The sequence below is a fragment of the Sphaerodactylus townsendi genome, linkage group LG05 (genome assembly GCF_021028975.2).
Source record: "Sphaerodactylus townsendi isolate TG3544 linkage group LG05, MPM_Stown_v2.3, whole genome shotgun sequence".
NCBI classification, from domain to species: domain Eukaryota; kingdom Metazoa; phylum Chordata; class Lepidosauria; order Squamata; family Sphaerodactylidae; genus Sphaerodactylus; species Sphaerodactylus townsendi.
In genome coordinates this window covers 53969605-53991531 of record NC_059429.1, presented here as the reverse complement: position 1 = coordinate 53991531, position 21927 = coordinate 53969605, and the positions used below count along the sequence as shown (strand labels likewise).

At 41.0% G+C, this 21927-nt stretch overlaps 1 protein-coding gene across 1 annotated transcript in view; it reads left to right on the top strand.

Moving 5' to 3' along the window:
- MSH4 (mutS homolog 4) overlaps positions 1-21487 on the top strand; it is a 47935-nt gene extending 26448 nt beyond the window's left edge. The window contains exons 11-20 of the mRNA XM_048498931.1: positions 3976-4145; positions 5129-5265; positions 6354-6457; positions 9394-9518; positions 14878-15078; positions 15252-15370; positions 16363-16491; positions 16612-16786; positions 17763-17851; positions 19892-21487. Coding sequence (XP_048354888.1) covers positions 3976-4145; positions 5129-5265; positions 6354-6457; positions 9394-9518; positions 14878-15078; positions 15252-15370; positions 16363-16491; positions 16612-16786; positions 17763-17851; positions 19892-20077 — 1435 coding nt within the window. The 3' untranslated portion in view covers positions 20078-21487. The remainder of the gene's footprint in view (positions 1-3975; positions 4146-5128; positions 5266-6353; positions 6458-9393; positions 9519-14877; positions 15079-15251; positions 15371-16362; positions 16492-16611; positions 16787-17762; positions 17852-19891) is intronic.
- Positions 21488-21927: the final 440 nt, after the last annotated feature.

Genomic DNA, 21927 nt, shown 5'->3' with positions numbered 1-21927 from the left:
AATTGGAAAAATTGGTGGTTAGCTGTGAGACATTTGCGAGCTATTTCACGGACAAAGTTTTGGCTCTCCGCCAAACCCTTCCCATGACAGTTTATACAATATGTGAACTGGAAGCCCCTTGGCCGCCTTCGAGTCCTAAATTGGACCATTTCAGCCAACTTGACCCATCGGATGTGGACAGAACGCTGGCAGCTGTATGATCTACCACATGTCCTTTTGACCCATGCCCTTCCTGGCTGGTGAAAGTCAGTGGGGACGTGCTTCAGAGCCACCTGTTGGAAATTATCAACAGCTCCCCTGAGCAAGGAGCTTTCCTGAGGTGGCTAAAAGAGGCAGTGGTCCACCCGCTCCTAAAAAGACTGCTGTTAGATCCTGAGGATCCTGCCAATTACCGCCCAGTTTCTAATCTATTTTTTCTGGGTAAGGTAATTGAGCGAGCAGTGGCGAATCAGTTCCAGCAATTTCTGGATGAAGCTCACATATTGGATCCCTCCCAGTCCGGTTTCTGCACTGGCCAAGGGACCGAGACAGTGTTGGTCGCCATTGTGGACAAGCTTCGGCTGCACTTGGATAGAGGTGGGTCGGCACTGCTGGTGTTGTTAAACCTCACCACAGGGTTCGATGTGGTAGATCATGACCTTTTGGTCCACTGCTTCACTGATATCGAAGTCTGCAGGTCAGCCTTGAATTGGCTGACCTCATTTCTCCGAGGCTGGGGACTTCAGGTGACATCGGGGGGGGGGTGAGAACTCCAGGCGCTACCCCATTGAATGTGGGGTGCTGCAAGGGGCGATCCTCTTCCCAATCCTTTTCAATATCTACAAGCACCCCCTGGCTGGTTTGGAGATTTGGGCTAAAGTGCCACCAATATGCTGATGACACTCAGCTCATGTTCATGATGGAGGGCAACCCGCCTGCGGCCCCTGGAGCTCTCCAGCATTATTTAGTGGTGGGTTGGTTTAGAGCAAGTCGCCTGGTATGAAATCCTACGGAGGTCCTGTGGCTGGGACGGGAGGTGAACTTTTGCCTGCCATTGTTAAACAGCCATACAACTAGCCTCATCTGTCAAGAGCCTGGGGTGTGACCTTGGACTCCACACTATCGTTGGAGGGCCAGGTTGCTCAAACAGCCTAGGTAGCTTTCCATCATTTACAGCAAACGCAGCAACTGGCCCCGTATCTGTCTCGTTCTGACCTGGCCACTGTGATCCATGCAACAGTCACCTCCAGATTAGATTACTGTAACACACTCTATGCTGGCCTGACTTTGTCGATGGTCCAGAAATTGAAACTCATGCAACATGCAACATGCAGCAGCCAGATTACTGATAAGAACATTGTGCCAGGACCGAATCACTCTAGTCCCATACCATCTTCAAAGTACTGGTTTTGAATGCTGTAAGCAGCATTCAGCCTGCATATCTGAGGGACCACATCTCCCCATACTGCCACACTAGGGCCCTGCACTCCTTGGAGGAGCGTCTGCTAGAAATCCCAGGCCTAAAACAGTTCCAACTGGCCTCTACAAGGACCAGGGTTTTCACAGCCCTGGCTCCTACCTGGTGGAACAGGATCCCTAGGGAGACCAGGGCCCTGCGGGACCTTCAAAGTTTCCACAGGGCCTGTAAAACAGGGAGACAGCACCTCTCAATACATCTTGTCAGGCCTGCAAATTGCTGCTTCTGCAAATTGCTGCTTCAGCAGAGAGTCCCCTACCTCTACCACATGTCTCCTCTGGGGTTTTGCAGGTGAATTTCATAGGTTGAAGAACCTTCTGCCGCTTGTGCATTCTCTGAGAGCTGAGTTCCTTTCTCCTGTGCCTGTTCCTTATCCTCATTGAGAAGGGAGAGAACCTCAAAACAATTCTGTAGTTTCAAATTCACAACATGCTCCCTGGTTCTTCTGCTTCCATGGGTTACATTTCTCCAGTCTCCTCTGTTTGAGAGCTGTCATCCTCTTCAGAGATGTCCCTAGTGTGTTCTCCATTCAGTACCATCTGCTGCATTCTGTCCAGGAAAGTCTCGTTCATCTTAATGTGCTGAAGTGTAGGTATTTGTGTTTCAAGCTGCTGAACCTTCTCTTCTAGCCAAGTAAACAACTTGCATTTGCTGCAGGTGTAGCTACCCATGTCCTCTGGGAGAAAATGAAACATTCCACAGCTGTTGCAGGTGACAGCGGCAACTCCCTGATGATCCATATATAAGTGTCTTAAATTCTGCAGAGCAGATTTCTGGGCCTCTCTTTCAAGAGTCCCCATTCTACACTTGACCACCAAAAATCCAAGTTAGCCTTGCTTCTTTATAGCCCAGCCCTGTTCACTGAGCTCCAGACCATGCCCTAAGGAATGAAGACTTTTTGCCCCTAATCACTACCTTACATTTGCTATGTCCCCAAAGATGGGTCCTTATTGGTCAGAACTGTGCATGCTGTAGGTGCGCACTGCTGCTTCTGAGCAAGTCGAAGAGTGAGTAGCAGCGAGTGGCAGTTGATTCAAATTGGTTGGGTGTTTAAACAGAATCCCCACCCCTCAACAGTCTGAGGCAAACACCCAGCCAACAACAAAGGAACCTCCCACACAGACAAAAGCTTCCCTGAGCTCTCAAAAAACAAACACACAAGCCATCAAAAACACACACACCAGATAAGGATTTAGCATTAAGGATAACCCCCACAAAAAAAAAAGCTCACCTTTTTCTCACTGTCTTTTCCCCTGGTCTCAGAGAATAGTCTGTGCTGCTTCTTCTGAGCAAGTCAAAGAGCGAGATTATCACTCTGCCCTAAATACAATTATCAGAAATCAAGATTAATTGATATCAGTGAAACTTTGATAAAATAAGAAATTCTGACTGGTACTGTAAGAACATCCATGGTTTGAATTGTAATTGGGTTTCCATGTATAACCAACATTTATTTAAAATTTTTTTGATCAATAGCACTACACTGGTTTGTATTTATTGCACAACTGTCTGCTTTTGTACTGCCACATAACATTGTCATGTGGGAAAAGGTAGCAGTTTGCAAAAGTTAGCATTTGTGAAGTGATCAGTTTTAGATAATTTTAAATTGCTTGGTTTATTAAATTGATTTTTTTCTAAATGGTTGTCAGATTAGAAGGCTTCTATTCTGCATCCCTCTTTATGTATTTGCCTTTGTAATGATCACAACTGTAAGCTTTGTCCTTGGGCTTTTTTATTTTGCTGGCCATTATGATGATGATGATGACGATGATGATGATGAGTTGATTAATGATGCTACCATGTTGTATTCTATAAATTACATTCTGATTCACAGAACGCTCAAATCACTTTCAACAATCAGAACAATTTCCTGCAGATCAAGCAGGTTCTTAATCAGCTTATTATCAGTGCTAACTGTGGCTACCAGCCTTGGCTGCCTGGTCTAATGAATGCTTACATTCATTTTTAATTGTAAATAGTGTTTTAATTTCTGGGCACATGGAATATGCAAAAATATCTTTTACAAGCAGACAGAATTCTTATTATAAGCTAATTATTCTTGAAACTTTGCACCTTTGTTAATTCTGACAGATAAATTGTTTATCTCTAAGCCGTCTTTAAAATGACAATAAAATGCCTAGTACTAGCGGGGTGGGGGGGGGTAGGGAATTCCCCATGGAGGGGACCTGTTTTTCCCTGTTGTGGCTCTGATGCCAGGGAACCTCTGGGCCAGGGCAGTGTGGCCCTGCCTGCGCAGCCTTTGATGGTGCATTCACCTTCCCCCCTGGCAAGGGCCATTGGGCTAGCCAGTGTGGCACTGACCACAGGAATCCTTTCCTCACTCCCACAGGCTACCAGGCTAGGCAAGGGTGGTCTGCTTACCACTTGGCCTCCCAGTTCCACCACTACCACCCCCCGGTTATAGTAGACAACTATATGTGAACAAGTATAATATTTGGACAACTGTAATATTTATAAAATAATTATATAGACATTTCCAGTTTCCTATTATTTTATAGGTTTGGAATCATTCTTGAAAAGATTAAAACCGTCATTAATGATGATACAAGATATACAAAAGGGTGCTTGAATATGAGAACTCAGAAGTGCTATGCAGTGAAGCCTAATATCAATGAATTCCTTGACATAGCACGAAGAACATATACTGAAATTGTGGATGATATAGCAGGTATTATAAGCCTGTAAGAATATATATATATATTTATTGGTCACTCATAGCAAGAAAGGTTTCAGAAGCTCATGTAATAATATTTACATTTGATCCAGTCTTTTGGGAAATTATTTGACAAGCCCATTTGAAATGGATGAAAGTTATGCAAAAGTCTTACTCCTGCTATAGCTTTGATAATATTCCTCAGCTTTTTATTATCTAGATTAAAGAACAGAAAATATTAATAACAGAAAGAAGCAGGAGCTGGACACATGCACAAGGTCACAGAATAGGCCCGGGAGATCCTGATGCATTTTATCTATGATACAGAGGGGTTTTAAGGGAAATTTAGTTGTTATGCATGAAATGGCATGGCAGCTACTTACCTTGAGTTGCCAGTCCCCAGATGAGGGCTGGAGAGCTGCTGGAATTACAACGTATCTCCAGACTACATCAATTGCTTTATTATTTATTTATTTGTTTGTTTAAAACATTGATTCCACTTCTCATGGAGAAAATGACTGCTTTGGAAGGTGGACTACATGGCATTATGCCCAACCAAGGTCACTCTTCTACCTAAACTCCCTCTCTCAGGGTCTACGCTAAAATCTACAGGTATCTCCAGACCTGGAGTTGGCAACCTCAAATGTACCCAGGGTTGCTATAGTATGGAAAAGAAAAGTGTGTGGGGTCAGTTTTGCTACTCTCCTATGAAGTACCATTTTGCATGTGTACAAGTAATGTGGGCAGTGACAAGATTGGAGTCCCAGATGATGATCCCAACTGATCAAAAATTAACAGATTTTTGAAGCCTTGCAATTGGCTGCTGAAATAACTTTCTTATTTGTGGGTGTCTTACATATTTGTGGATGTGTTTTTTGATTCTTTCTCCAATAAAAGCATCAAAGATTTTTGCTATAACATGATGATTTTTATTGTTTATATAACCCATTTGGTCTTGTATTAGTATTAGAAAATATTTCCGTTTTACATTTTCTAAGGAATGATAACACAGCTTGCAGAAAAATACAACCTTCCTTTGAAAACAAGTTTTAGTTCAGCTCGGGGATTTTTTATTCAGATGAATGCTGACTGCCCAGCCATACACAGTGGTCTGCTTCCTGCAGAATTTACTAAGGTATATAGTTAAGATAAATTAAACCTTATATTTGTTAAAATTAATGAATTTTCATGGAAATTTGATGAAAGCAGATATATGTTTTATTTACATTTCAGTATAATGCTAAGCAGATACACTGGTGGGAAGACATCACTAGGATGAATCTACAAAGTCAAATAACATTTAGAATTGTTAGGATTATAAGAATATAAGAAGAACCAGTGGTCCATCTAGGTCAGCATCCTGTTTCACATAGGAAAAAAGCATTTGTAGAAGGGGTGAGCGAGCACTGGTATTCTTACAAAAGCCTTTATTGCAGCCAAGTCTTTGTTAATAATGCAATTCTGGAATCCCTCAGGAGGTGGTGTGACTCTGGTACAGGCATAAATGCCACTTATTCCAGTGTATGGGGCATTTACAGACGCACAGAGCACAGCTCCAGTGCTCCTCCAGTGCAGGAGCCAGTGCTGAAGGGGCCATTCCTGGGACCCAGCTTGCTTTAGTCGGCTTTCTGAGCCCTTTCATCTTGGGAATGCCCCCAGTTGCCAGCATAGACTTATGCTGCACTTTAGGTGCAGTCCATGGAGCTGCAGTTCCACAGGGGCTTGGGGAGTATCTCTGGTCCTTTCCCCACTTACCTTAAGCCCCTCGCTACTCGAGGAGAGTAGCGCAGGGTCCCTCGGCACTCCCCACTGAGAGGGGTGGCGACAGCGCAGCCGCCCCCACGCTGCTGCTGTCGCGCCCCTCAGCGTGAGGCACTCCTGGCGCTCTTTCAAAGGGCGCCTTTTGATGACCCCGCGCAGAGCGGGGGATGCCGCGCGCTGGGAATTGCGCACAGCAACCCTCGGAAAAGGGTAAGTGGGGAAAGGGCCTCTGTCAGCTTGCTTGCTACAGTGCAACAAACTGTCTTTTGAAAAGAATCTGAACATTGAGGTCTTTTCGCTCTTTCCAATTTTATGATTTTATCACCAGATCATGTCCATTCTATTATTGTTTTATTTAGCTAATAAAGCAGTTTTATTCCATGCTCTGAAATGTATTTTGTTTTATAGTTGAGTCTATGCTAATCTAGCATATTTTAACATTTGCTTTAAATTTCCCCACAGATTACTAAAGTAAAAAATGTATATAGTTTTACTTCACCAGATTTAATGAAAATGAATGAAAGATGCCAGGAATCCTTGAGAGAAATTTATCACATGACATACTTGTAAGATTAGTTCAAGCATTTTGTCTGTTATTATAGGTAGATTTTTAGTGCTAAATTCAAAGTTAGTCATAAATCTTTTAAATCAATTTTCATAGTTAACTGAGACATTTAAAAGCAGAGTTAGACCTGATTCTTGATCCAAGTTTCTGGCCTTATAAAAGAAAGCTCATAACTTTGGGATCCCCTACTGCCTTTCTTGCTGCTGCCAATTTCATGCTTTTTGTATATATAATTAATATGCTTACCACTAAGCAGACATCAAAATGGCTGCTGAAGATAAATAAATATTCAGATAAATAAATCTTCAGTCTTAGCTGGCATGGCTCTTTTGTTTTTTGAGACCTCAGAAAAGGTTTGACCTTTTTCAGCTCTATCTGTGCAAGAATATAAGATCTTACCACAGGATCAGGACCTTGGAAATAAGAGGCTCCTTAGACCCTGTCTGAATGCCAGTCACATGCCTCTCCAGCCAGAAATACTGTTATTTGAAAACTGTGTATTTTTCTGGAATCCTGACATTAAGTGTCTTGGAGACAAAACCCATCAAAAATACCTCATGGCCTTTCAGAGTTCTCCCATCTCTTTATAAAGCACCTGCAGAAGCTGTTCAAATAAGATAAAATTTCTTTCTTTTCTTTCATATTTTTAATAACATAAATTTCAGTCATCAGATCTGGAAGATTTCTTAATAATTCCTTAACTCTGCCATGGCTTTATTATTTGCAGAAGCCTCTTCCTGTTGTTGCGATAATGTGCTGTGTACACTTACCTTGAGCCTCTGCACTTTCAGTGCTGGACTACCAAATCCACACAGCTGCTGACATGTTTGTTGGCAGGGGCCATTTTGACTTCTCTGGACATATGATAGTCACTATGAGTATTGATTTAGATACGTTGAACCATACAATGTGCTATTTGAATGGAGCCCAAAAAAAGTTCTCAAAAAAGCTGGGGGGTTTTCAGTTCCAGTCAAATGCGCTTCTAAAGTTCTTTGCATTTTTAAAGAGCTGCTGAACCTGTTACCACCTGATTCATGCCAGGCAGCTCTTTAAAATGTAAAGACACAGCTGCATTGAAACTGCATGAGAAAACTTTTCAGGGCTCTTTATTAAGGGAAACACATCAAATTTGCAACTGTACTATGCTGCAAATTTGGTGCCTCTACCTTGAAAAACAGCCCATCCAAGCCCCCACAAAGATTTCTTAGTTAATCTATGTCACACCAGAGATTCTTATGAGAAAAATCCCATAGTGAATAAGGAGAGGGAAACGGAATTTTTTTGGCTGCATTGAAATCTATGGAAATCTTTGTGGGGTTCTGAGGAGGTAGTTTTTAAATATTGAGGCACCAAATTTGCAGTGTAGCTGCTGATGGGTTTCCTTAGCAGAAGTCTTGGTTCAGGGGATCCAATTTTATGGGGCCTCATTTTCCTCTCTTGGAAGCAATGGAGGGTGGATTAGATGACCATTTTTCAAGCCCTTAAAACTGGACCCCCTGACCTAGTCTTTACCAATCTTAAGATTTCTTCTAAGGAGAGTCACTAGCAGCTGTGCTGCAAATTTGGTGCCTATTTTTTTAAAAAGCTGTCTGTCCCTCTAGAGCCCCGCAAAGATTCCCCATACAGTATAACAGACCCAAAAAGGTACACCTATTTGAACAAAGCCACTCTCTGAAAACATCATACTGATATGGGGATTAAGCTTTTTTCAGATATATCTAAAATTTTGAGGTCTATTATACCTGAATCTGAAAAATAATACTTGCTATTGCAAAACAAGCATGGCACTTGTAATACACAGTGAGAATTCTCCCTGATAGTAGCTCTCCCTGAGGCTTAAGAATGGATATTAACCAAAACATAGCACGAGGAGCTCCTGGACTGGGGAAGTATCTATTGCCAGTTTTAAAAGTTGAAATACTTTAACAAATACTAATATGATTTTTAAAAAATTAATTTATTTAAAATATTTATAGCCTATCTTGTTGCCTCAGACTCAAGGCAACTAGCAATGCATCAGGAAGGGGGACATCGAAAAAATGCATTCTGCAAACTGAGCTCCACCGGCTGTTGTTAGAATTCAAACTATAGTCTTTACTAGGGCCAAATCCCCACTGGAAAATTCAATCTAGATCAAACCAAGTTTGAAAATAAACTTCACCTTTTCATTGAGGTTTCAACCTCCCCACTATAGCATGTTTCCAGTGAAGACATCTAGGCCTATCTTGGATTCAAGAAATGTAACAATCCCCACTACCACACGATCGGCTTGGTGGGTCTCTCCTATTGGCTGCTGTGCTGTGTTGTGTTGGGGCAGGACCTTTTTTCTCCTGCAAAAACGTACTCAGATCAGCATCAGCACGTCTCCCCGCCCAAGTTTCTGATTGGTTATTTATTTATTTATTTTATTTATTTATTTATTAAACTTTTATACCGCCCCATCCTCTAGGGGCTCTGGGCGGTGTCATTCTCTCGTGAGAACAGCACCGCACGCACTGATTGGTTGTAAGGCATTTGTGTCACGCTCCACGGTGGGAAATTTGAACCAGGATTAGACCCCTGATCCTCCCCTCCAAACTGGATCGAAGATGTGTTTTTTGAAAAATTAATACTTTCAGGCAGGTTCGGGATAAGGGGGAGAATGAGCACCAGAACTGGGATGAATCCTTGTTTGTCAATCAGGCAGTGGGGAGTTCTTCCTGAATCCTTGATATTTTACGAAAGTATCACACGATTAATTGACTGTGGGGAATTGGCCTAGGTGTGAAGCAGTCTGGTTTTAAAACTTTATTTGACCATGTTTATGTATTTAATAAAAGTTGTTTGGAATACAGGCTATTTTAGGCAGTTGTCTTAAGAACCATCATTCTATTTTATTTAATGTATAAGTTATTTCACATTCTGTATAAAATAAACTGTTCTACTGTATGTTTGCAGGATAGTGTGTAAACTACTGAGTGAAATCTATGAGCATATTCATTGCCTTTACAAACTGTCTGATACAGTGTCTATGCTAGATATGTTGCAGTCATTTGCCCATGCATGCACACTCTCTGATTATGGTGAGTTATTTCTATTATAACTTGTGTGGTCATTGTTCTCTGTTATCAGGCTATGCCAACTTTTTTGAGCCTGTGGGCACCTTTGAAATTCTGACACAGTGTTGTAGTCACAATTGTGAAATGGCTGCCATATATGAGCCGACTACAGAATATCAGGGAGTGCGGTCATACGAAGCTCTAATAATAATGCTTTAACATTTCAGGCAGAAGGTGTTTAACAGGATGCTTTTAGAAATTAACATGTTTAAAATATTTTCCAACATGCACACAGTTTACCATCAGTCACATAGTGAAGATCATTGTGCTGTGATGGCAGCTACTGCCTAAACAACTGTTAAAATCTGTGCAACCTATCAGAAGTCCTGTTGGGCAAAAGTCCTACCTTTTTAGTGGGTGCCATGATGCTCATGGGCACGGCATTGGGAACCCCTGAGCTGTATACTAGAACAAGAAGTTTGGATTTATACCCACTTTTCTCAACCATAACAAGTCTCAAAGTGCTGTACAAACTCCTTCCCTTCCTCTCCCCACATCAGACACCTCGTGAGGTAGGTGGGGCTAAGAGAGTTCTGAGAGAACTGTGACTAGCCCAAGATCACCCAGCAGGCTTCATCTGTAGGAGTGAGGAATCAAGCCCAGCTCTCCAGATTAGGATTCACCTGCTCTTATTGGCCATTTACGCATGGAGCACTTACCTCAAACCGGTTCTCTGTGCAGTGAGATCGTAATGGGCTATCCTGGAATTTCTTTGTTTACATGTGAAGAGGCAGCTCAGTGCCTTGCAATTGCTTGCAAGTTTCAAAGAGGCCTCTGGTTCTTTGCCAGTTCTCTTAACTATGCCCATCAACAGCCTTAAAGGCACAGAGCTGATATTCTCTCCCCCCTCCCTTCTCCTCCATGCGCACACACCGTCTTTCTCTATCTCTGCCACCATGGCAAGAGAAGAGAGAGACTTGTTTTAAAACAGAGTCGTGCTTGAAATAAAGTTTTAAAAACCTTCCCTGCCATCAGGGAAGGCGGAAGCAGTTGGAGCCCAAAAGACACCTGCTTGTACTGTTCCTTGAAAAAGTCCTTCTTGTTATTTTATATCAAAAAATCAATCTCTCAATATGTGCACAGAAGCAGGAAGGATCTGGCAGCATGGTGGGGTGAGGGGGAGGTTCCAGGTCCCCTGGCAACTGAGGCTGTGCTGGTGGAGGAGAGACTAAACATGTTAGACAGAGATGGAGATCTTCCTTCCCCATGCTGCCACTGTACATATGAGAGATCAATCTCTTGATCAGTGAACTTAGGGAAGTAGGAAGATGTCAACAGCATGGTGTGGATGAGGGGAAAGGTGTTACAAGTGGTGAAGGGAGTGGGAAGGCTGGCCATGGGCAAGGAGAAGATGTCCAGGGCAAAGCTGTGCCCACTGGTAAATCTTCCTACTCCGGCAGCCAAGCAAAAATTAAAATCATGCTAGAAGTGGACTCACTTGCTGTGAACAGAATGAAAAGTGAAAGTGGGGTTTGAGGAAATATGTCTGTACAAGAAGTCTTACTGTGACAGACATTTGCCCTTTCCGTGCAATAAACACATTGTGCTTAATTGGCCATCCACTATACAATGCTGGTCCTAGTGTAATCTAGTCAAATTAAAAAATTAAAAAACAACAGAATAACTGCAGAGTATTAGAAAAGTCAAATATTCTATAATAAAATATGGCTTCTTTAAGGGATTATTATTTAGGCTACAGTCCTCTTAAGAATCTATTTTATATCAGCAGTATAGAACAGTTGGACTACTCTTAATATGAGGGTTACAGTTTTGCTTGGATCAGCAAAACTGTATCCATGTAGTTTTACTCGCTAATGGACTGCATATATTTATTTACTGATATTCCTCCCTCCTATGAGGTACTTTGAGGTACATATTCAAGCTATTAGCATACACAATAGAACCACTGGCAAAAGAAGGAGAAAGTGTCCCTTTTGACTCCTGAAAAGGCTATACTGTTTACCTTAGTGTGGAGCATGGACTACAGTGAGAAGAATTAAATCAGAGAAAGCGGAAAAGCTGTTATTCCCCAGCTGATAAAAACTTCTGTACGCAATGTCAGCCTTAAAAACTGTAAAATTTCATGTCCCATGTAAAACCAGTAAGAACTGCAATAAAAACTAAGCTGATAAAAACTGATTACCTGCTAAAAAACCACGATGACATCCAATAAGCAGGAATAAAGAGAAAATATATAACTGAACAGAAGAGACCAGAAATTCATCATACTGGTTCAGCCCCCTTCAAAGGCCATCTATACCCGTTTTCACCAAAAGATCCAAGTATAATTTTGAATTCACCCACCTCCACTTCCTGGACCTTCTTTGTACTAGAATGTTCCCATTGGGTCCTAGTGCCCGGAAACAGCCTCCCCTTTCTTCCCACCACCTCAAACAACAAGGGTGAGGGGTGAATGGAAAGGCTGAATCTGGCACAAACACTAAGCCTGGCAACAACCTCCCCATTCTCACTCAACCCTCCCACCACCACAAACACCAAGCTGGGCCCGGTGGGACAGCGATGGCTTGTCCTGCCAGGTCTGGCAACAGCCTCCCTATTCCCCTGCCAACCCTCCCACCTCTGCAAACACCAACTTGGGCCCGTGGGACAGCGGCAGCTTGTCCTGCTGGTCCTGGCAGCAGCATCCCCATTCCCGCACTTACCCTCCCTCCAACCCAAACCCCAAGCCAGGCCCACAAGGACAGTGGCAGCAAGCCACAGCTCTCTTCCCAGACCTGGCAATAGCCTCCACATTCCCCCACCCACCCTCCCCTCTAGCTCACTGTTCGGGACTATTTTCTGCTGCAGAAGAACACTCTTCCACTGCAGCACTAATGCACTTATATCTTTTGGTGGAAAATGCATAGCTGTCTTCAACAGTTTACAAAAGGTTAACAAGGAGAAGGCTAACTAGTCCTTTTGGAGGAGGATATTTCAGAATCTGATGGTCACAGTTAAAAAGCTCTGTCCCCAATGCGCAGCAACTTCATTTCATTTAATGCAGAGGGAAGTACCAATAGATGTTAAGCTGTAGGCAGGTTCTTATGGCAACAGTGGTATACTGGCAACAGTGGTTGAAGCAGAGCAGGTTGAAACTAAATCCATTGAAGACGGAGGTCCTCTGGCTGGGCCGTGGGGGAGGACACGGGGATTTTCAGCCGCCGGTATTGGAGGGGGTGTCTTTAACCCCTACCTCCCTGGCTTGCAGCCTGGGGGTCCGTCTGGACTCTTCTCTTTCTATGAAGAGCCAGGTGGCCCATGTTACCCAGGTTGCCTTTTTTCATCTTCGCCAGGCCCGATGAATGGCCCCCTATCTCTCCCAGACTGACCTAGCCACTGTGATCCATGCAACAGTCACCTCCAGGCTAGACTATTGTAACTCGCTCTATGCGGGCCTCCCCTTGCGACTGATCCGGAAACTGAAACTGGTCCAAAATGCGGCGGCACAACTCTTGGTGGGTGGTTCTTTTCTTGAGCATATCACTCCCGTGTTGCGCCGCCTACACTAGCTCCCAGTGGAGTTCCGGGTCACTTTCAAGGTGTTGGTGTTAATCTTTAAGGCCCTTCGCAGCTTGGGACCCTCATTCCTTTGTGACCGTCTCACCCCATATGTCCCAAGTAGGCCTCTGCGATCGGCAGAGGCCAATCTACGGGTGGTCCTTGGCCCCTCCATGATGCGACTGGCCTCTACCCGGGCCAGGGCTTTTACGGCCCTGGCCCCCACCTGGTGGAACACCCTTCCATCAGATGTGCGGGCCCTGCGGGACCTTGGAGAATTCCGCAGGGCCTGTAAAATGGTTTTGTCCCACCGAGCCTTTGGTGAGGCCGGCCGCGGACTCCCCCTCCGGGATGCCCCTGTGTTGCGTGCCATTCCATCATTGGCACACCCAATATAACATCTAACCTACACTGCTACCCCCCGCCTGGCCTGGGTTTGGACGCCATACTTTCATACTTTCATATTTTTATAATCTTACTGGTATATATATTGTATTGATGCTGCTTATTTTATGAATTTTGTAAATTGTTTTAACTTGTTTTAACTTATTTACTCTGTGTATTGTTGTTTGGCCAATCATATATGATATTGTGTCTGGCCCTGTGTACACTGCCCAGAGCCCTTCAGGGATGGGCGGTTTATAAATGCGATATAATAAACAAACAAACAAACAAACAAACAAACAAACAAACAAACAGAAACAACAGTGGCCTCTACATTGTTGAATAGCCTGCCTGAGAAGGTCAGGAAGACTCCCATTTTCCTGGCTTTCCACAAATTATGCAAAACAATTATTCAAGAGGGATTTTTTACACAGTCAATAGGATTGCACTGTACAAAAAGTTTAACAAAGTTACTTGGGCAAATTATTAGGGATTGTGGTCTGTGCTACCATGTATAGTTTGCTGCACATTGGATCCTACTTTGTAATTTTGCATCATTTACAGCCCAATTCAGAGCCCTTGGTGACCAGGGCCACCACTGCTATGGTGCTACCATGCTACTTCCAGAGCGTTTTTCATGGGCATCAGGAGGCAAAATATTAAAAACCCTCCCCCCTCTAAAAAGCTCTCCATTGGGCTCAATAGGCTTATGCCACTCAAAAAGGTGGTGTGAGCCCATGCCATGTATCCAGAAGCAAAGCTGAGATGAAAGCTGACTAAGGTTGACTCCCCCCCAGGCCACACTTCAGAGCTCCACATGCAGACATCTTAGCAGGTCACAGCAGCCACCTGCCAGTAGATTTACTCCTATGCCAAGGAATGCGGGAAATGCCGATAAGGGCATTTCTGCCGGTATCGGCCACACCACCACGCAACGACGATTTGTGTCCTCCCCCTTCCCGATTTGACCATTAACGTATAATGTTAATACTTGATGCAGTTCTGTTTTTTTAAACTTCACCCCAACTCCTGTTTATTGATAGTCCCACCATGTTGATAGTATTGACTTATTCTGTATAATCTGCCTTGAGCTCTGGTGAGAAAAGTTGATTATAAATATAATGTAAATAAATAAAATAAATCATTATGGGAGAAGGAGGCCAGATACTATGAAACAAGACCTATGAGTCATTCTAGCACGTAACCCTCAACCCAAATGCAAATGTCAAGTCAGTGAATTGGATGTAAAACTGGAGAAATATGATCCCTGCTGTGAGCCCCTATTACCATTCTGGCTGTTAAATTCTGCATCAGCTAAAATACAAATTGTTTTTAAATGCAGCTTCATCAAGAGTGCTATAGTAGTGTAATTTTGATGTTGTAAAGGAAAAAAGACTTAATTTGAAATTACTAAAATATTCTATTGTGTTTCTTTATTTAGTGCGCCCAGAATTTACAGACACCTTAGCAGTAAAACAAGGGTGGCATCCTGTTCTAGAAAAATTATCATTTGAGAAACCTGTACCTAACAATACGTATATTACAGAGGGAAGTAATTTTATCATAATTACCGGACCAAATATGAGTGGCAAGTCAACTTATCTAAAACAGATAGCCCTCTCTCAAATTATGGCACAAATTGGTAAGCAGTAGCTAATTTGCATTGTTTTCTAATTAAGCTACAACTATTTAAAGGGAAAAAACAGTGAGTGTAATAATATGATGGGATCTTACTATTTTAAGATTTGACAACCCTTATATTAAATGGTTACATTGTTTTAGACATCTTCTTTATTTGTTCTTTCTGATTTTCAGGATCTTTTGTTCCAGCAGAATATGCTTCTTTTAGAATTGCTGAGCAGATATTTACTAGAGTAGGTATGGATGATGATTTAGAAACAAATTCATCAACATTCATGAAGGAAATGAAAGAGGTACTCAACTGAGTTTAAGAAGTTAATATTAGTTGCTATAAATATTATCATATTTTTCTTTCATGTAAATATTCAAGGTCCTTAACTTCCCATAAAGCTCCTGGGAGGGCATTGAACTGGGCTAAGATAAATGGTCTGTGATGTTTAGGGTACTTCAGAGTACAAATAATTTGGTGGAGCAAAGGTTTTATTTCTGTTCCCCACTACAAAAGGGGAGTGGCTCCACGCTCTGTCAGTTTGAAGGGAAATGTTCTGTAACTTTTGTTTAATCAGTATTCTGACTGGTTGATGCCCAAGATTCACTGAGCTATGCTGGACATGCCAAGATGGAGCAGTTTTCCTTCTATTATTCTCGACTATCTTGAATGGAAATTATCTGCAAAGATTAATGGAGTTAAGCCAGGAGGGGGGAAGTTTTAGCTTGAGTCAGACATACATTGCTACAGAGGAGATTTCAACCTCCATCTGTTGTTCTAGAACAAAATGGACAATTGTTATTAGCCAACAATGCTTCAGTCTTACCTGAAATGAGCTAATTCAGGATAACAATTTACAAGTGCTGGGATATTGCCACTGTCTTGGACCTACAAATAGGCAATAAAAATGGACGAACCACAGTACTTGAATTGAGCTGATGACGGCTGTATAGTCCACACTTTATTGCTTCAGGAATGGGTATAGCTACCATCAGGTTTCTGGCCCAGCTCACATGGAAGTAAACTTATGTTTCTGAACATGGTATATTTGTGGCCATTCCGATTTCTTTTAATAGTGATGCCCTGGCACATTAAGAGCTCTGTGCTTATTGAGCCAGTTGCATGTAAAAATCTTCTTGACTCGGTTGTATTGAGAGATATTTCTAAATGGCAACTAGTTATATATTACTAAAACAGATTTACAGACTCAATTTCGGCAAGAAATGAACATTCTCATTAACAGCTTTTAGTCTCCCATCTAGTGCTAGTAATGAAATCTGATGTCTTTTTCTCTAGATATCATATATCATACAAAATGCTAATGACAGATCACTTATCATAATTGATGAACTTGGCAGAGGCACCAGTACTGAAGAAGGCATTGGCATATGTTATGCAGTCTGTGAATATCTTCTGAAATTAAAGGTATTGTTAAAGTTTTAAATCAGTAGATGCCTGAAATGTTTACCTTCTTGCTTGGTTATAAAAGATAATCTATTAATTCCAATAATTTCTAGTAGATTCCCCTCCCCCCCCATGATTTAGGCATTTACGCTGTTTGCTACTCATTTCTTGGAATTATGTCATATTGATATCTTATATCCCAATGTGGAAAACAACTACTTTGAAGTGCAGCATGTGAGAAGGAATACTGGAGATATGGAGAGAATTGCTTATACTTATATTCTTTCAAAAGGACAAACAGAGGAAAAGAATTATGGTAAAGTGTAATGTTGATTCATCTTTGTGGGTCTTCTGTTCAGGCACACATTGGGACTACACATGCACATATCTGTCTTGGAAAGAACAGAAAGTTTAAATTTCTGTTTTGTAACTTTAAGAGACACTCACACCTCCTCCCTTCATTCAGGTGGCAATTTTCCCACCTAAACACGGTGGGTAAAAGGGAGGGGGAAGAATTCTGTCCCTCAGTTCTTTCACCTGGGGAGAGGAAGAGAGAAGGGATAGGGGCCAATTCTCTGGTTCTGGCCCACCTACCCTGGGGGGGAAGGGAGGGAGGGGAAAGGGGAAGGAGATCAGATTGCTTTTGTGTAGCTCTTCATTGGTTACTTTAGACCTGGTTTGTTATGACTGAAATGAAGAAGGATACCATGTTGTTCAAGAAGTATGCTACTTATAGTCTCGTGGAAGTTCACATCCCCTCAGCTTGCAAAGCTTGCTTTTTGCTGACTCCTAGGGTGAGAAAAAGTAAGCCAACTGTTTCAAGGTGGCTTTATATGAAAGGGCTCTCAGTTCTCCCAAGGGAACCATCAAATATTCCTCCTCTACTTTATTGGTACTGGCTGGAACTTCCATAACCTCATTCCATCATCCCAGTACAGTTTCTGAGCCCCAGGACAAGAAGGTTCATAAAAAGAAGTGAGGAGACAAGCATAAGGACTCAAAAGAGAAGTTTATTAATAGTCATATGTTTTCTACGACTCATGCTAGTCAATGGCTAACATGGTTTAAAAATCATATTTAACTTTTTGAGGGGGTGCCATGCAAGGGGAGGGATGGGAGGGAGGGAGGGAGGGGTGGCATGCAAGGGAGGGGGAGGGAGCCCGGCATCTGGACATGGCCCACCCTCCCTAGCAAAGGGAGGGAGAAGGGTGGCATGAAAGGGAAGGTATAATGTTGGTTTGGGGCCAGACAGATATTTTGACTTAAATGAACTCCTATTTCTTTATATTTAGGGATAAAAGCTGCAGAGCTCTCCTCTATTCCACCATCAATAATATTGGATGCAAGGGAGATTGTAACACTTATTGCTAGACAAATTTTGGTATGTAATAGTAGCATGGAATTTAGGCATTTTATCCTGTAGTTCTTATAGTACAATCCTAAGCAGAGTTCGGGGAAGGGGCAGTATATAAAATTAATAAATAGTAATAATAATAAATAATAATAAGTACAGAACATGTATGGTTTTATATAGCAGAATTACATAGCAGTGAAGTATGGGGTGGGAACACAGAAAAAATGCAAAACAGGAATAATAGAAAATAGCACTTATTTTATTGAAGGAGATCCACAGTTATTGGGTTATCCCTGTCTAGTACACTGTTTTTCTTACAAATAGCTCCTTATTGCTGGTTGTGTGAGTTCAAATATGTTCTGCCAAGGGTATGTGTTGCTGTTACTTTAACACTAAGTCCATTGGTTTCAATTGGCTTAAAAGATGTTAACTCTCCTTAGGATTGCACTGTTTGTCCCATGCCTTTATTTTGAATATTTTTATGTAGAAATGGATTTATTTTGAAATTTATTCACCATATTTTTTGCCGATCTTGGAAGCTAAGCAGGGTTGATCCTGGTTGGTATATAGATGGGAAATCTCAAGAAAGTCTAGGATTGCTTTTCAGAGGCAGGCAATGGCAAACCACCTCTGAACGGCTTTTCACTTGAAAGCCCTACAGTCAGCTGCAACCTGATGACAAATAAAAAAACACAAATTTAAAAAATCATAGAAATTAAAAAAAATCAGTCACAGTTTTATACCAAAACTGTTGAGTAATTTATATGAAAAACACAACCACTGGAATATCAGTAAATTACCTTAAAATGGCTGTACTCAAACTCAAGCACTACAGAATACTTTCCTAAAAGCCAAGTTTAAGAAAATGCTGTAACTCCAGGAAAGATGTAACAAAACATATTTCTGTTGGCAAGATGTTCCAACATATGAATGCTGCCATAGAAAAGACTAGGAATTGTTCCCCCCACTATAGAAAAGCAATATGTGTATTTCTACAGATGTCAAACTTCCGAAAACAACAGTGAGATTTTGCCAGATCATGATTGGCATTACAGGGTTGCCTAGCAACCTCATAAAACCATGCATTTAAAAGTTAAGCGGCAGCCAAAGGGAGGCAGAGAAAATGATAAGCGCTGGATTGGAAGAAAGGAAGTGAGAAGGCAGTGACATTGATGACTATGGGTTGTAGATGAAGATGGCAAGTGTAGGGGATCTAAGAGGTGATGGTGACAGAAAAGAAAAAGGAGGGGGCAATGATAACACTATGGTCTCTTCTTGATGCTACCCTATTGAGATATTTGTGTACTAAAAGGATGGTTAATTATTTCCATTCTGAAACAGAACAAGTCTTCTGGTGGCCCACTATGATCACTTCTCAGAAATGCTACAAATAATGTTGATATTTGATCCAATTTAGACTCTACCGTATGTGCAGGAGGATGTCCAGCATATTTGTTTTTCCAGTTTTGATAATTCGTTTTATACTGTTTTTGTAAAACCTTAACCTGTTCTGATTTTTTTTAAATGTTGTAATGAACAAATCTTTTATAGAGAATATTTTCTAATGAATTAAATAAGGCTGTGAGTTGACATTGCCCCTTAATTTTTGTTGATCTTTATATCTTACTGGCCTTAATAACTACACATCTATTTCCAACTTCCAGTTTTTGGAGAAAATTCATTAAAATATCAGTATTAGGAAGCTCCAGAAATTCTTGTTTGAGATAGATTTTCTTGGCCCATATCAGTCAGAGATCAAGGCAGATTTAGGATAGAAAATGCAATGGTTGCTTTAATTGACCTGGAATTGAAGGAGGGACCATAGCTCTGTCCATACTACTGGAGAATTAAAGCTGCAAGAGATATTCAGCATCCCTCCCACTTCCTGATATTCTTCCCAATGGATATTCCTGTATTCTCATTATTTCAGCAAAACTGGATTCATGTTTTCTAAGATATTCTCTTATAAGCCATATTTCATTCAATTGACATGGGAATATAATTGGCTAATTTTGCCTAATGAAAGTCACAGGAAGTTCACATTGTAATATTTGTATGCCAACACAGCAGCAGCAAAGTACTCCAGAAACATTAAAGGAACGGGCTATACATCACTTGGGAAGTAGACTGGTACAGACTGCACGCAATTCCCGATTGGATCAAGGCACCTTGCGAATATACCTGAAGGGACTGAAGAAAAAGTATGAGGCTGAGTGCATTATTTCTGAACAAGTAGCTACTAAAAACCAGTAGTAATTTACAATTCTAAAGTCTAACTAATATAGTTAGTCTGGAAATATGTTCCCTTTCATACACATGATAAGAATTCTCTTCAAAATGCATCATACTCAAGTGTTCTCTATTTTCTTTGCATCTACTAATATGTACTTATATCAGTTTTGCAGGACTCACATTCTTATTTAAATAGGAGTATTAAAAGGAGCACTATGCTATTAGAATTATGAAGCTATTATGTTTCATTTTAAGGGAACATAAATGTCACACCAAACTAAATTTAAGATTTATTCTTCTGCATTTCTCAAAGGTCTTATTAGCAAAAAATCCTTCCCCCACTACTGGTATTTATTTGGTCATTGTCCTAGTTAAGCAATTGAAATGTTACAAGGAAACACTTGCACAAATAAAAAAGTGTTCATAATTAACTCAGTTGTAAGTAAGGAGGTAGCATGAGTAAAAAGGACTTCTCTATCCAGTATGTTTATGCTGTTAACATCTGAATTTTTTAATGTCTGAGAAGCATTTTGATAAGTTAATATACTTTTCTTTGTATTGTTTGTCTTAGTAACTGTTATAGTACTTTTTCTTGTAATTTTCTTGTAATTTTATGGCTGAACTAACATTGTAGATCATGTTACTAATTTAAAAAGTGAACATTTCTATAATGCATTTCTGGAGTGACCACATAATGAATCTGTTGTTAACCATATCAAGAGGTCCATCACCTTGCAAATCACAGCTTTTGTCCAGGAAGAGTTCCATCTCGTTACAACATTCAAATATATTCTCTCTTGTTTCCCTTTTCTTCATAGTGCACAGTTATATTATGTAGCAGTGGAAACCTAGTTTTTAAAGCTGTCTGTTTTGAAGAGACTTCTTGGGATTGTCATTCTGCACTCAATACTGGCACACCAGATCTCATGCAAATTCATACTAAGGCATAGAAAAATATCACACATTATTAAGGAATTTTTTTGAACATTGACTGGTTAATATACATAACATACACAACTGGTTATTATACATAGCCTTCACATGATTTTGAAGAATATTAGTTCATCAGAGATATTTTATATATTGCTAACCAATAGTTTAGGTGAAAATTATGCACAGTAACAGTATAGTGTTTTAAGTTCTCTGTTTATGCTGTCTGTTTTTACACATATTATTTCTGCTTATGCACTTTCTCCATTTAATGTACACTTCCCTCAACATATTCATTTAATGATGTTTTCATGCTTTCTACAACTTCAGAATGGCTATTAAAATGCCCTCTCAAATCTCCAAAGGAGTGATTTGCATTAGCACTATGGCTTTTTCTTCAGCTATCTTCTTCTTTGACTTCTAGTTCACCCTTAACATGTTTGAGGCTGCAGTTTGTTCTTAAAAGGAGTTAAATGTTTTAAATAAAAATGAAAGGTGTTTAAACCCACAGAGTGAGCTTGACTTCTTCATTTTGCAACTGACATGGCATACATACATATCAGGGAACTTAATGCTACAGTAGCTATCTGTTTGTTCCACTATTCCAGATTTTGCTGTCCACCTTTTAAAACAAACCATCTTTATCTGTTTATTCATGCTTAGATTTTAGATGTTTTTATAAAGGGCGGATTTCTTTAAAATTCCAGGCAAAGCACTCCTGGCTGCCTGTGAATGCAGTACGTGTCTGTGTTTTGCTTTCCTACAAGTGGCACATAAATAGATCCATCAGGGAGATTACGGGGTCTGGCCAGTACTTCCCCCACACACAGACTCTGCAGTTGCTGATGTCCTCCAGGGGTGGACTTGTTTTCAACCTGTTCCTCCACATGTAGCTTTGCCTCAATTAGAAGCTCACTATCCCAGGAGAACCCCAATCTATC